The sequence below is a fragment of the Lissotriton helveticus genome, chromosome 12 (assembly GCF_964261635.1).
Source record: "Lissotriton helveticus chromosome 12, aLisHel1.1, whole genome shotgun sequence".
In the NCBI taxonomy this organism is placed as follows: domain Eukaryota; kingdom Metazoa; phylum Chordata; class Amphibia; order Caudata; family Salamandridae; genus Lissotriton; species Lissotriton helveticus.
The window spans coordinates 900,301,969-900,317,687 of NC_136073.1; the positions used below are offsets into that span (position 1 = coordinate 900,301,969).

The 15,719-nt window shown below is 49.9% G+C and overlaps 1 protein-coding gene across 7 annotated transcripts in view; it reads left to right on the plus strand.

Moving 5' to 3' along the window:
- CAMTA2 (calmodulin binding transcription activator 2) overlaps positions 1-15,719 on the plus strand; it is an 809,661-nt gene that overhangs the window by 705,285 nt on the left and 88,657 nt on the right. For 4 of the 7 annotated variants that reach the window (XM_078668358.1, XM_078668360.1, XM_078668361.1 and 1 more), the window contains one exon: positions 9,510-9,701. The exons of the other annotated variants lie outside the window; for them this stretch is intronic. In XM_078668358.1, coding sequence (XP_078524484.1) covers positions 9,510-9,701 — 192 coding nt within the window. The remainder of the gene's footprint in view (positions 1-9,509; positions 9,702-15,719) is intronic. 7 annotated transcript variants of the gene reach the window in all.

A 15,719-nucleotide genomic window follows, 5' to 3' on the forward strand; every position in this document is an offset into this window, starting at 1 on the left:
TGTCATGGGTGCCTCTTCCCACACTACACTGACTCCTCATCTTGCCTTACCATCCACTTGAGAATACCCTACTGTACTGATGGGAGAGGCTTTGGGCACAGCAAGAAAGACCAGCAATCCACCCCCAACACCCCCCGACATCTTCGGCAAACAATACTCCTTCAGTGCAGAGGAAGGAGAAGACACCATCCCTTCTAGTATTTCGTTGGAGCGGCTCTGAGGTTTCAAAGTAGCCAATCCTGCAAAGACTCCAAAAGGAGCTTGATGGGAGGTCACAGCGCTTGTATATTTATAAATGACTGAAGAATTTGGCCAAACTCCCTCTACCGAAGCCAGCAGAGACTTTGCTTCGAAAGAGGAGGTACCAGCATAGGAGGCTCCTCCCACACCACCAGATTTGATGTACAAAAGACTCCACCACCACCACTGCCACGCACAATAACACCTCCCCTACGGCCTCCACTAGAGTCCTTTGAGAGGTGCCCATGCTCTTTCTCTGACACAGGCAGCCCCCTCCCCCCCCCCCCGCCCCCCCTTGGCCCTGCTGATCCTATGACACCCCCATTGAGCCAAGGCCTACAGATGATCCCTGGGGATGACTATAACGCCAATCTTCTTGGTGATCAATACGTCGATCACTACCCCATCAGGACATCTCTCCCTGACGACACCACAGCATACCATGGGTCCTTCCGCAGGCAACCACTTTTCACAAGGCGGACATGCACGTCTTCTATGAGAAAGAAGACTTCCTTGTTGAAACGTTCTTGAAATCGGAGTGGACAATTCAGTTACTGCCCATGCTTAAGGGCATTCTTAAGTCCACCCCAGAGTCGTTCAAGGAGCTTGTCATGGCAAAAGTAGTAAGATCCTGGGTGGATCAGCAGCCAAGTCCCCCTGACTCCCAAGTCGTTCGTATCACCCGCAAACAGACCTCTGCTCAGGCCACAGGCGATATCCGGCCACCTGACAAAGAGAGCTAGAAGCTTGATGCAGCGGGTAAAAGGATGGCCACAGGGGCAGTTTCCATTGGTGCATAGCCAACTCTGTAGGGAGACTCTTCCGCTATGACAGGTCACATAGAGAGGAGATGCTGGTGAAAAGATCCCTGAGGAGTTCAGACAACAAGGGGAGGAGATAATGTCCAAGGCCAAACCATCTCCAACGCCTGTTGCGCCATGGATGCCGCAGACACAGCCTACCAAGGGGTTAACACCAGCATCCTCCTCAGGGTCAACACCAGCTCTTCAACAGACTGGCTCTGGATCGCAGATTTAAGTCAGAGGTCCAGCAGCGTCTCCTCAACTTAGACCTATTTGGGCATAGGTTGATAAAATGCAGGAAAAAATTAAGAGGACACCAACATCGCAGAATCAATGGTTGCCCTTCAAACTCCAGCTTCAAGGGGATCTTTTCAGGGGGCAGCAGACTAGAGGAGGAGTGCTGTTGGAGGCAATAGCAATCCTTCCACCGGGGCAATGAAAGTAAGGCCAGGTGTCATGGAGATCCTGCTAAATTGGCCTCCACCTCCAAACAATGACTTGACCTGCTACCACACCCCTCTAGTCTCCACCCTGTGAACATCTTCTGTTGGGGAGTGTAAGGAAATGCCTCTTTTTGTAGGGTCTCCCCCAAGTTTTTCGACTGATGCTGCTGGTTGTTTCTACTCTAAGAGTGCACTGAGGCCTGCTAACTAGACCTCTGTGCCAGTACCCTGAACCTACAAGTGTATGTTGACTTGGCTTGGTATATACCCAATTGGAAATGGCTAACTTATCTGTAAGTCCCTAGTTTAATGGTACCCAGAGCATGTAAGTTAGAGGGGTACCCCAGTGCTTACAGCACACTTGCCCCTTCAGGCAGGTCGCTCCCCACGCCGCACGCACAGCACCACCTGTGTGACGTGCCCTTGAGCCCCATCTGCCGCTGCTATCTCGCGTTCGAGGCCCTCCTCCACCCGCAGGCTACCACCTGCGCCTCATCCCTGGTGGCCAGTGGTAGGCCGTAGGTTTGCTTTGTTGTTTTGCACTGTATTTTGGTTTTTAATTGTTTTTACTGTGTTCGTTTTCTTCCTTTTCATTCCCCTTGTATTATTTCTGTGCCCTTTTTCCCTTCTGTACCCTTCGCCGTTCCTGTTCTCCTGCCGCTGCGTCCCCTGTGGCCCCGCTCCCATTCATCCGCTCCCACCTCCCCTTCTTATGGTGGCCGCACAGTGGGTGCGCCATAAGCAAGCCTGTATGCGCCCGTCCGTGCCTGGACCGTGCCCAGCGCAAGAACTCCTGGCCCCCGCGAACGCCACGACTCCCGTCTCAGCTACGATGCCAGCACCCTCCATGCACTCAACACCAGACAATCACACACCTGCTTCCTGGCCGCCTGAAGCGCACCCAAGGACCCTTCTCCTGCTGGAACTGCAGCTTCACCAGCATCCGATCCGCCAATCCACCCATCAGGACAGGACGCAACCCCCTCAGATGCATACTCCTGAACACCCGCTTCGCACGCAAACACGCCGCTGAACTCTGGGACCTGCTCGACACATCCTCTCCTGACGTCGCCTTCCTGGCAGAGACCTGGATGAATGACTCCTCGCACCCGACATCGTCATAGCCATCCCGGACGGTTACAAGATCAACCGCAGAGACCGCACCAACGGAGTAGGAGGTGGAATCGCCATCATCCACAAGACCACCCTCAAGGCCTCGACCAACTCTGACGGCACCCTCAGCACTGCCGAACACCTGCACTTCCAGATCCACACTGATCCCAACACCACCCTCAGAGGAACCCTGATCTACAGACCCCCCCCCGGACCCCGGCCTCAGTTCAGCGACTCCATTGCCAACTTCGTCAGCACACACGCCCTCGCCTCCATGGACTAGGAGACCTGAACTTCCACCTCGAGAATAACAACAACACCAACTCCACCACCCTGATCGACAACCTCGGCCTCAGACAGCTATTCATAACGCCCACCCACTCCGCCGGCCACATGTTTGACCCCATCTTCTCCGCAAGCTCCTACATCTCCTTCAGCCACACCACCGAACTCCACTGGACCGACCATCACTGCATCCACTTCACCTTCCGGATACCCACCATGCACCACCGCACCCAACAGATCCCCCGCCGCAGCTGGAGCAAAATCACCGAAGACCAGCTCAACACCGCCCTCGCCCGAAGCTCACCCACTGACCCCGCCGACCCCTACACCAGCAACCTCAGGCGTTGGATTGACGACTGCGCCAACACCCTCACCCCGATCAAAAAACCCTCCAAGAGACGCACCAGCAAAAATGCCAGCTGGTTCTCCGCGGACCTCCAGACCTCCAAACAAACCTGCCGAAAACTAGAGAAGAAATGGCGCCATGAACAGACACCGGAGAACCAAGCAGCCCACAAGAACACCATGCGCCAACACCATCACCTCATCAGATCCGCCAAAAAGACCTTCTTCGAGGACCGTCTCGACAGCGCGCACAACAGCAAAGAGCTCTTCAACATCGTGAACGAACTATCGAACCCCAGCTCCAACACCAACGACACCCCACCATCACAAGACCTGTGCAACTCTCTTGCCTCCTTCTTCCATCGCAAGATCGCAGACATCCATGACCGGTTCGACAACCAGAACACCACGACTTCCAACGACACCTCAGATCCCACGACCACCACCCACAGTGACCCCCTGCTCACCTGGACTAACATCAACATTGACGACACCATCAAAATCATGAACACCATCCACACCCGCTCCCCGTCAGACCCGTGCCCACACCACATCTTCAACAAAGCCAGCGCCACCATCGCACCCCATCTTCGCAAGTCCATCAACTTCTCCTTCGAGACCGCGACCTTTCCCGGAGAGCTGGAAGCATGCCGAGATCGACGCCTTGCTCAAGAAACCCATGGCAGACCCGAGGGACCTCAAGAACCTCCGGCCCATCTCCCTGCTCCCGTTCCCGGCGAAGGTCATAGATAAAACCATCAACAAACTGCTGACCCGCTCCCTCGAAGAGCACAACATCCTGGACCCGTCCCAGTCCGGCTTCTGCAGCAACTACAGCACCGAAACGGCCCTCATCGCCGCTACCGATGACATCAGGGCCCTGCTAGACAACGAGGGAGACCGCAGCCCTTATCCTCCTGGACCTATCAGCCACCTTCGACACAGTCTGCCACAACACCCTACGCACACGCCTCCACGACGCAGGAATGCGAGACAAAGCACTGGACTGGACCACCTCCTTCCTCTCCGGCAGAACCCAGAGCGTCCGCCTCCCCCCTTTCCGATCCGAAGCCTCCAAGATCATCTGCGGCGTACCCCAAGGATCATTCCTCAGTCTGACGTTGTTCAACATCTACATGACCCCGCTCACCCACGTCGCCAGACTGCACAACCTCAACATCATCTCCTACGCTGACGACACACAGCTGTTCCTCTCCCTCTCTCACCGCCAAAACCAACCTCCACGAAGGAATGAGAGCCGTCGCTGAATGGATGAAGAACAGCCGTCTGAAGCTGAACTCGGACAAGACGGAGGTCCTCATCCTCGGCTCCACCCCCTCAGGCTGGGACGACTCGTGGTGGCCGACTGCCCTGGGAGCACGACTGATACCCACTGACCACACACGCAACTTGAGGTTCATCCTCGACTCAACACTCTCCATAACCAAGCAAGTCAACGCCATCTCATCCTCCTGCTTCAACACCCTCCGTATTCTCCGCAAGATCTACAGGTGGATCCCCACTGACACAAGAAGAAAGGTCTCCCAGGCCCTCGTCAGCAGCAGGCTGGACTACGGAAACACCCTCTACACGGGAGCCCCGGCCAAACTGCTGAAACGACTGCAACGCATACAGAATGCTTCTGCCCGCTTGATCCTCGACATCCCTCGACACAGCCACATCTCACCCCACCTAAGAGACCTGCAGTGGCTGCCCATCAACAAGAGTATCACCTTCAAGTTCCTTACCCACACACACAAGGCACTCTACAACACCGGACCAGCATACCTCAACTGCACCCTTGCTACCGTCCCTCACATCTGAAGGGTGACCTCTGGCGGCAGATCGTTCTCCTTGGAACACCCTCCACATCCTCCTACGGCAGACCGAAGACCTGCTTACCTTCAGGTGCCCCCCCCCCCACCTGGCAGAACAGTTGTGCACTGCTAGCTCAACTTTGCCCTTAAGAGCAATGGCAAAGCCACCACTTCCCCTGGACATGTGCTTAAGTCACCCCACTGGCAGTCCTATTCAGCCCTAAAGGCAGGGCTGAACACATGACGCAGGCAGGATGTGTACTGTACATGCACTGACAGTAAAATACGTGAAACAACTGCGTTTGCTATGGAAAGACTTGGTCGCCCCTTTGACGAGTATAGAGTTACACGCTGGCACCTCAGCTGTGCTAACTCCTGAATGGTGCAACCAAAGTGGGCACTACTAGGTATCAAACTACTTGTTAAATTAAGCCCAACTTGTATCTCAAGTCGAAATTAATGTGGCTGGTTGCAGTGTGCAGCTTTAGCAAAGCTGCCACTCTCTTACCTTTAAAACTCCTAAGTCTTCCCTGGCACACATGGAGCCTGCTCCTTGAGACAGCTTTCTGACCTCCTGGAGAGAATTGCTAATGACTCTCAGGAAGGAGAACAATGAGGGATTGCGGGCCATAGAGGTAGCATCTCCCTCCTTCAGGAAGCCACTTATGTGTTAGCTCCAAAAGGCAGTCTTCAATGGTGAAATTGCCTTTGAAGAGCAGATGGGGGACACCAGGAGGGTCGTCTGCTCCAGTGCTGAAGTAGACAGGCTGGCACACGGAGCAAAGAGAAGCCAGTTGCCAAATCGGTTTCTCTTGGGGCTTGTAGCCCTGAGGTAGCCACACCCGGTGTGGGCTAGTGAGGTCTGTACACCAGAAGAGGAGTCTGGCCATCTTGGGTGTGGGCAGAATGGTGTATCCTGGGATAGTCAGATACCACACTCCACAGGAAGTGGTCATCAGGTGGGAGGGAACCTGGTAGGCCATTGACTACCAACCGCATCTTGCCCTGAGGGCGGCTTCCGAGCATAAAGAGGGTAACCCTGGCACCCAGACCGCAGATCTTGACCGACTCGGAAGAAGGACCGAAGGACTGTCCTGCTACAACGAGGGGCCAGCAAAGAGAGGCTGTACCGACGAGGACTACAGCTGTTGCACCTGGTGGCTAGAGAAGAGAAGTGACTGTACCTGCTGTGTCCTGTTTTGGGAGAAGTCGCCAGAGCCTAGTCAAACCTAGAGAACTCCAAGGGCCTCCTGACTGGCCTCCTGTTCGCAGCACAGGGACGCTACAGCTGAAGAAGCCTGCTGGGGCAAGTTGGTAGCCCAAAGTCTTCAAACCGCTCCCGCCACCAATATACAGCACCAAGGATGAAGACCTAACACACAAAGTTACACCCGACTTCACTGAGCCCGGAAGTGTTGTTAGAGAGTCGCTGGGACCCTCAGAAGACAACTTATCGATCCAGGAAGGATTTGCCTGTAACCTCAACAGCGGGCAGCTGGTAGTCCAGTGGTACTAGGCTTCAGCCAGACCGGAGAGGACTTTGTCGGATGTCGACCCTGCGTACAAGACCCCCCTCACCGTCTTCATGGATCAAGGAATCCCTGCTGGAAGATTCCATCAACCCTCTCACATCCACAGCATCTTTAGCATCCTTCATCCCTTGTATCAGGACCACTCCATAGGAATCATATGCAAGACAGATAAAGTACCTTTAACTGCTGAAGGACTACTTCACCTGTCAATGTAACAGTTCTTGAGGACCTTGCTGGTCCCCCTGACTAGCTCCATGCCGGAGTGATCGCCCCTAGTACTTCTAACCGACTGCAGTGACACTTACCTAAGTTTTCCTTGAAAAAGTTTCTAAGTGCCTAATTCATTGATTTTGGCAACGCTGGTTCACAGTTGAGTGAAAGTGCACTGATTTATTGTTGTTTGTAAAATCTATATTTTATTTGGAAACCCTCCGGTGGATTTTTTTTCATTCTGGTGTCTAAATTCGTATAAAAATATAGTCTATTTTTATGAATTGGTTTGGTCGGATTTCTTGAATGGCATGTCGATTCCTTCTTCAATTGTTTTGGAGCTGTTTAATTTCTTAAAACTTTTCCTCTGTGTAAGCCTTGCTGCTCAGTGCCAAAGCTACCCAGGGTTGATCTGAGTGATTTACAGACAGAACCTACTTGTCCTAAAGGGGTTGGCAAGTGTATTAGATGGTGAAGTAACACAATCACACCATATCATTTCCTCACGGGGGAAGCTGCATGATTTCCTTCTCCGCAGAGATGAAATCACCTCAGTTCAGTGCACTCAGACAGTTGTTCGTAACGGCTACTTCCTAGGTCTTCTCACGACCGCTTATTCAGCACCCCCACCCCAAACATCCACCATGCACACATACTCTCAGCAGAGAACATATTCGCCTTCTCCAGGATGAGCTGCAAGCTTTCCTCCTCAAGGGTGCAATAGAGAGGGCACTCCGCACTCATGGGTAAGGGCGTCAATTCTCATTACCTCCTCTTCCCCAAGAACAGTTCCCTCAGGCCAATCATGGACCTCAGGCGCCACAACAACTCCATCTTGTCAGAATGTTCACACATGACAAGCCTGCAGCCTGTCATTCCTCTGCTCCAGCAAGGCAACTACGTGATGGTGTTAGCCCTCTAGTACACAGACTTTCACATAACCACCCCACCCACCTGCACTACCTCTGCTGTGGGGAAAGTGACCAGCACTACCAATTCAAATGACTGCCCTTAGCCACACTTGACCTGCAAAAATGGCACCACCGTGGGCTTTGTGCAGTACCCTGCAGACTGACATTTGTAAAGCATCACCTGGTCAACCCCACACACACGTTTACAATACTCTATTGTGTGGATATCTTCGCCCGTCAACTGGCTGTAGTTGTCCAGACAGTGCTAAGAATATCTGCCCCATCTACGGGCTTACTCCCTTACAGTTCATGCAGAGAATGTGCATCTACAGCCAAACTACCACACATGCTACAAATGAAAGATGTTACCCTGTTAGCATTTGTTTTTAGCGTGTGGTGCTCTTGATACACATGTGCTCACCCTCCTCCCCAGAACCTGTTCCTGCTCCGGATCTCTCCTCTTATTATTTATTTCTTACTCTCACAATACCCTTGGTCATCATACTATGTTCTCGTCACTCCCAACGTGCGCTTCCCCGCTCTGCCAAAAGCAATCTAACGTGGAGTTGATGCCCATATGTCTTACCCACTAAGAAAGGATTGGCAGTACATCTGCAGACACAGGCACAAATTCTGCTCATTGGTTTGAACACACCGAGCCTTATACAAATGCCAAAGACGTGCACAGTGAAGAAAGTAGCACATAAGAATGCGTGAGACAAAAACACTCCTTGGTATCAAATATCTATTGGATCAAGGTATAGTCTATTAAAGACCTCGTATGAGCATCAACAGGAAAAGTAGTTCTGGGTTTGTTGCTTACACAGTGTTGTGTCCTACAGCAGTTGGAGACTAAATCACTTACTCATACCATACCTCTTCACAGCTACCATTGCACCACTAAATATAAGTGAAGCGCTTTATCTGTTCTTTTCTCTTAGCTGAAAGCAAATGCGCATGTACAGCAGAAGTTATATTCTCACTTCACTACATTTTAGGCAAAATGCACTTTGAGCATTGTTAGTGACTCTGAATGTCGTCACACAGTGTTTGGATAATCCAAGTAAAACAGACCGCTTTGACACGTTTGATAAAAATTCAAATGCTAACCATGTATTAGTTCTCGTAGGAGAGGCATTCATATAGTTTGACTGGAATCTCTACAAGTACCAACAACACCCTTGAGTTAGAGGTAGTTCACAGGGAAGGAACATCACAATGTGTCAGACCCCCCACCCCCAGCTTCTAAGACTACTCTGTCAGGTTGAAGTGCATAATCCTTGATGTAAGCAGGGATCTCTTTCTTTCAAGCTCAGGAGGGGCAGCTATAAAACTGTATTATGTGTGGTGCGTTAGAGAGTGTGGATGGCAGCCATTTCTTCCCATGTAGTTCTGCCCAGTGAAATTCCCAGCACACACAATGTGGTGACCTTGTTCAAATGTTAGCACTGGCCAAGGATCTCTGAAGAGAACATCATCAGATGAACACAATTGTTCCCTTGAATCTTGCTTCTCTTTGGGCAACGTTCTCTCTTCAGATCCTCCGGCCCATTCACCTTCCCCACATTTGTGTCTCTTTCATCTTCAGTTTACTGAGGAGGAGCTGGTATGAGAACAAAGAGCAGGAGCATGTATGTATGTACACATTGCACTAGGGGAAAGACAGGCTGCATTATTGCAAGTTAACGTCCTGACATCTTCTCAGACATGGCAGCAATTGAAGATTTGGACTGTTCTGCAAATGCATCATGGAGAGCCAGCGGTGAAGTAACGTGTTCCTTTTCTGTTCTCCCCGCCTGTCGGGCATTAGAGAGAGCTGCCGAGCTGCGTGCACTCTTGCGCGCTTCGCCCAGTTAGCTCCAACGGAACAGATGAGGAGTGCGCGCAATGAGAACGCCCTGAGCGCTTCGCCCTGTTCCCTGGAGCCAGGGGCGGGGCATGGAGCTCGCAGCAGGAAGATAAGCAAGCGGGCAGCTGAGGCGATGAAACTAAAAATAGTCCGGTAAGATCATCAAATATGGGTCTCCATCTTTTCTCTCTTGGCATGCTTCCATGCCCATTTCCATGACCAGAAACAGTGACGCATGGGGAGGAGGGGATTGGAAGCTGCCTGGGATTGCCAGGTGGATCACTTGTCAGTGCAATGTTTTTCACTTCCATATTTACACATCATAGAAGATTTGGTGCATCAGTCGATTGTTATGATCCCTTCGAAACATGATATACTGGAAGCTATGCTATTACATCGATCAGGCGCCACCTTATGCTGTACTAGAGACTGTGTGGTCTTGTGTTGTAAGTGCAAGACTGATCAACTATATATTGCATTAAGTTTGTGTCGAAGTGTCTGGGTTGGTAGGCTTCTGTCTCACAGCAAACACTGCCTCTGACATTGATATAAGAGTAGGCAGTGCTACAAGTTCACATGTGCTCCATTTGACCCGAGGAAATAAATGTCTTGTCTTGCCAAAGAGAGCATTAAAGTGCCAGCCTAGGCACAGCAAAAGGAGCGACCATTTGTATCTTAGCCATCTAGAATTGGGACAAACTAGCAGGTATGTGCGTGCTTGAATTGTTGCTCCAACCCCCACATACCCTCTCAGTTCTAGCAGGATCATTAACGAAATTCAATCTCATGGTGGCATTTTAACCATTCCCCTTCAAAGGTGAAGGTGTTTGAAGATAGTCATGAATGGATTATTACAATTCCCAAGTATTGATTTTAAAGGATTGTGGGTTTTTGGCAAAATACATCCAGTTTGACTGTCAAATTTGGTAATCCAACAATGGGACAGCTCGTGGGTTGTCCTTCTCAAGATGGCGACGTCCTTCAAGGCATCTTTAGTTTACCATACTGTGCCTTTGGAGTTTGCTGCTGATTTCCTTGTAATGCCCATCTTGTGTGAGTGTTCTACCTTTTGATAATGCTTATGTGATTATCGGTGTGATTTCCAGCATAAGCCCACGCTGCCACACTCTTTGACTATCACCTTCTGCTTGTCTGCCTTGCATGAAACTATGATTTCCTGACTGAGGTAACCAAAGTCTTGCATTAAATGTTTGCCTAATCGTGAACCTTTTGTGAAGGCTTGAAAAGGTTCTCCCTGTTCTCCGGTCTTGTCCCATAAGAGCGCACTCTTGTCCTACCTCCTCCCTTGGTCTGTAAGTTGTGTCCAGTGTTGCCCCTGCTGCTGCTCAGCCTCTTCAGATAGATTGGACCATTTCTTTGCTTTTGCCTAAAGGAGCTGAGCATCAGCCATGGGGCATTCTGCATTGTTGATGCTTCTCAGTCACCTCAGGCAGATTGCACTGCTGTGTGGCTCCTTCAGAGCTTTGCTTTGCATACTATCTCTCTTCAGACTACAGTGTTGATAAGCTCCCCCAGCCACACAGCACTGGTCCTTAGCTATGCCCCAGCCTACATTGTTGCTTTGCTGCTCTTTGGTTGGACTGCACGAATGAGTAGCTCCTTCAGGCACCCTACTCTGTTACTTGTGGCCCTGCAGATAGGCTTTTCTGTCACTTAGCCCCTTCGGGCAGATAATACGGTTGTGCAGCAGCTAGCTTCAGACTCTTCTCTTTTGGGTTCACTTCACTGCTGCTCCGCCATTGTAGATCTACAGCACTGTTGCTTTGTTGCAGCTGAGTCTTTGGTCAAACTACACTGTTGAGTAGTTTGTGTCAGGCAAACAAATCCCTTACTTTATTCCACCCCTGAATCTTGTCTGCAGGCTATCCTGGTGCTTTGCTGGTTATAAGCACTTGTTACCAAGCTGCATGGTGTTCAGAAAATTCCTCTGTTTTACAGCAGCTCAGTGTTTTCTGGCATACTGCACAAATGTGTTCTCACTTTTTACTCATTAAAGCAGTGTTACTTTGATGCTGGTAAGCTCCTATAAGGAGAGAGCACTATTGTTGACACCTTCTGCACTCACCTCAGAGTGAGTGCACTGTTGCTTTACTGCTACAGGCCCAATCATTAGGTAAATTGCTTTGTTGCTGCCCACCCTACGTCATCAGAGTTTGCTGCTGCTTTGCTGCTCAGCACAGTTGAGCAGATTGCACTTTTGCATTGCAGGTGCCAGACCCTGATAGCAGCATCCAGTGCTGATGCGCCCCTTCAGGAAGTCTGCACCCATGTTTTGCTGATTCTTAACCATACTAAACTGTGCGCCATATGTGTTTTTGCTTGGCTCTTCGTGGCTGAATGCCTAGTTGTTGTGGCCAACTCTGGTTGGCAGACTGCACTGCAGCTTTGCTTTACAAGCATGGATCTTTCATAGATTCACAGGCTTGAGGTATTCCCCTATGCCAGCCTGGAAACCCTTGGTAAGCAATGTTAGCATAGCAGTGTGGATATACAGTCCGATTCCATTGAAAGTAGGAATAGGAATTTACTACTTGTCATTGTCCTCCTCATTTATGACCCGATCTTCAGACAGTTAGGTGGAAGGACACAGAACTCCACTCCCTCTCAGAGGCTCCGCTGTTCAGATTTTGTACGGCGCGTCTGGTAAATGATTTGGAACTTTCTACTCTTGAAAAGTGATCTTTTCAAAGAATTTTCAGCTTTTTGGTCCCTGGACTGATCATCTTTTACCTCTTTGTGCCGAAGGTGAATCTCAATCTTCTTTTTGTGGTTAGGTGGCTAATCCCAAAGACATCTGTGACGTCATGACAAACACTCCAGGAAAGAAAAACCTCTTGAATATTTGAGTCTTGTGCAGCAAGAAAGATATTTGTGGAGGATCCACAAACTAAGTATCTCTTGTGTTTGTATAAGGATGTTCCTGCTGCAAAGAAGTGTACCATTTGTAAGAACCAATAAGTAGCCAGACACTCTTCTAATTTTTCCTTGCTCCAGAAGCAGAACAGCAATATAAATGCAGATTAGAGACAACCCCACTTCCCAGAAGTAAAACTGAGAGCAGGAAAAAAAACTCTGGAAGTTCAGGGAAGTAGATCAAGACAGGCCAGTAGTACAGTAGGCGTAGGAGGAACAAGAAGAGCGAGGAGGACCTAGAACAAGTAACCAACATAGATAAACTTTGGGGTGCGCTGAATCACTTCTCAGAGCCCCTAACCTATGAAGAGGTCGAAAGATTGGATTCGATAGCGCGGGAAGTAATCATAGCAATGTTGCGTTAGAAACATTGCATACAACAACTACGCTGATATGACTCCAACCCAGTTGGTAAAACATGACAAGGCATATCAGAAAACAAACTCCCAGTATTGGGAGCCAAATTGTCAACATCCATGGAAAACTGCCAAAGAGAGGCGTTCGACGCCTGAATCTTGTTAGCGACTGTAAAAGCATGTCCATTGTAAGCATATTTACTCGGAAAAAAGCAGTGCACATCTAACTCTTGTGGTCAGTAGAAGCGCCTTGAGACCCTTCCGGGTGAGTAGTGCGCTATACAAGTGCCATGATTGATTGATGATTGATTGAAGAATACCCCTAATGAACAGGACACACACTCTTAATACCAGAACCCACCCTGCTAACTGTAGGTACATACATCCCCCGGCCATCGGGCCAGATGGCATGCTTACCACAGCCCTGTCCTTTGCCGGTCAGCAGTCGTGAGACACTCGCATCAGTCAAGCATTGGTAAACCGGAGAATGCGGACTTGTACATGTTGAATGGAGATGTACTTGAGAATTCTTGACAATCTGCTCCTCCTCAAAATACTTGGTGGTTCAGGCTGCTGACCATGGAATTTCTTAGTAAAGTAAGAAGTGCGGCTAGAGAGAGCTTGTTCACAATTCTTTCATATAGTATTCAACCTTCTCATTTAATCAAATACTGATGTTTTCCTTTGAAAATACAAGGATCACCAATTTCTTTAAAAATGAACTCTCCATAGCCAGCTACAAGGATAGGTTTAGAAGGATAAGATGTCTTTTTCAAGTAAGATTCTTGTGTGGGTTTTAACAGGGATATATGAAATGAAGGATGTATTTGCCAGGTGGGAGGTAACTTAAGGGGAACTGTGTCTGGGTTTATGATTAGAGTTATGGTGAAAGGACCATAGAAACATACAAATACATTAAATGTATGAGTTCTAAAACGCAAATGCAGGAAAAATAACCAGACCCTATCCTCTACTTTATACTAGGGCACTGGTATTCTGTGCCCGCTTGTGTGTTTGGCCACTCTTGCTCAACCAGTTTTCAAGTTTGAACAAAGATTGGTTTGAGTCTCTTTCACAGTCGGGTGCAAATCTCGAACTGCAAACTCTGGTGCCACCTTCCATTTTGGGTCCATGATCTGTGCTGGCTCCTCTTAATCAACTGCGGTCCCAGCGTCGCTGGCACGGAAGGGGGATTTGGTGCTGACTGCGGAACAACCTGGGTCTGCTTCCTGTCAGCCAATACTTACATTCAGAGAAGCATTTATTTTAAACTCTGATGAGCACTTGGTCTATGCCTTGCTCTTGCTCACCAGTGAACAGGCAGGTGAGCAGACGCCACAGATAGTGTGGTGGTCCGAACTTAAACCAGCGGGATGAATCCTAATACTTTCCCATGACCCCCAGGACTGCAAGTCGAAAAAGATTGAGGAATTTGGAAATTGAATATTCTCTTTGGCCGTCTAGCCTTGAGGTCTGTAAACAAGGTATGTCTCTTAAGACGCCCTCAGGGATAAGGGCAGGGCAATGTTGCTGCCGGGCCTAGAAGAATTGGCTAAAACCATTCAAGATGCTAAGGATACAGCCAAAAAAGTCTTTCAAGCTGGCCTGGGTGGTGCAAATTGCTTAGAGCAAGCTATCTGATAGAGACTTCTAGCAGCAGATTCCTTACTTTTGAATTTCCCAGGCATCAGGCTGGGTCCAGAAACGTTGTCTCGAGCAATATCCCTTGCGCGTGCCGTCGGGTGGCTCCATTCAGCTCTGCGTGACGTCGGTAGCGTCGGTTATGACGTCACAGGCACCTATATAAACGCCACCCAGATGAGCGGACGTCAGTTATTTTCTTTCCGCACCAGTTAAGCGCCGATCCGGGCAGAGCTACCCCAGTGTTGCTTTTTTGGCAGGCCTTTTTTCGAATTTTCCTGTCCGTGAAATTTTAGCTAACTTTGTGTGCAAGGATGTCTTTGAGGAAGACAGGGTTCAAGTCGTGCAGTGCCTGTCACCGCATGATGTCGGTTACCGGCCCCCACCATGTGTGCCTCTGATGTCTCAAGCGCGATCATGATTCCAAGTTGTACTTGAACTGTTGGGCTATGACTCCGAAGGCCAGGCGGCAGCGGGCTATGAAGCTTCTTGCGGCCCAGCAGTCGACTCCATCAAGCAAGTCTCCAAGGAGATTCCGGTCCTGATTGAAGAGGAGGAGGTTGCATGACCACTCCAGGATCCCAAAGTCCTTTTCGTCCCACTCGAGGGCTTTGTGACACTTGGGAAAGAGGCACAAAAAGAAGTCCAAGCGGATCCGGCACAGCTACTTCTCTAAATAAAGAACTTTACGAGGCCATGCGCCACGCTTTTGAGTGGGTCGACGCATCTGGTGTGCTCTCAGGCCCCACGAGGTCTGAAGAGTCCCCATTGGATTTGACGCCGCCAGCTCCTGCCACGACGCTGGAGTGACCTCAGGAATCCGATCCCGGGTCAATGCTGGTGGTGCCATTGCGACCTCTCCCGACGTCGGACCTGAAGTCGGTGCCCACCGATAGTGTCATCCCCGACGACACGGAGTCGGAACAGTGTCGCTTGACGCCGATTGAACCCAGGGATTCTATAATATGGCCTGAAATCTTTGAAGATGTTTTAGGCTTGGGAGAGGAATGGGAGGGGTCTATGGACCTTTTAGAACAAAAGGATGATTTTGCGCAGCAGATGGACTGGTATGGGGAACTTGGAGAATCCAGTGGGTTGGAAACTTCCTCAGATACTGGCATGCTCTCTCCGCCATCTGTGGCTACGGAGGAGAGGATATCTTATGCCATTGTGGTTAAGAGGGTGGACGAGGTCCTCGGACTAATGTCCTGACCGAAGTGCTTCAGCCTGGAGCTTTCAC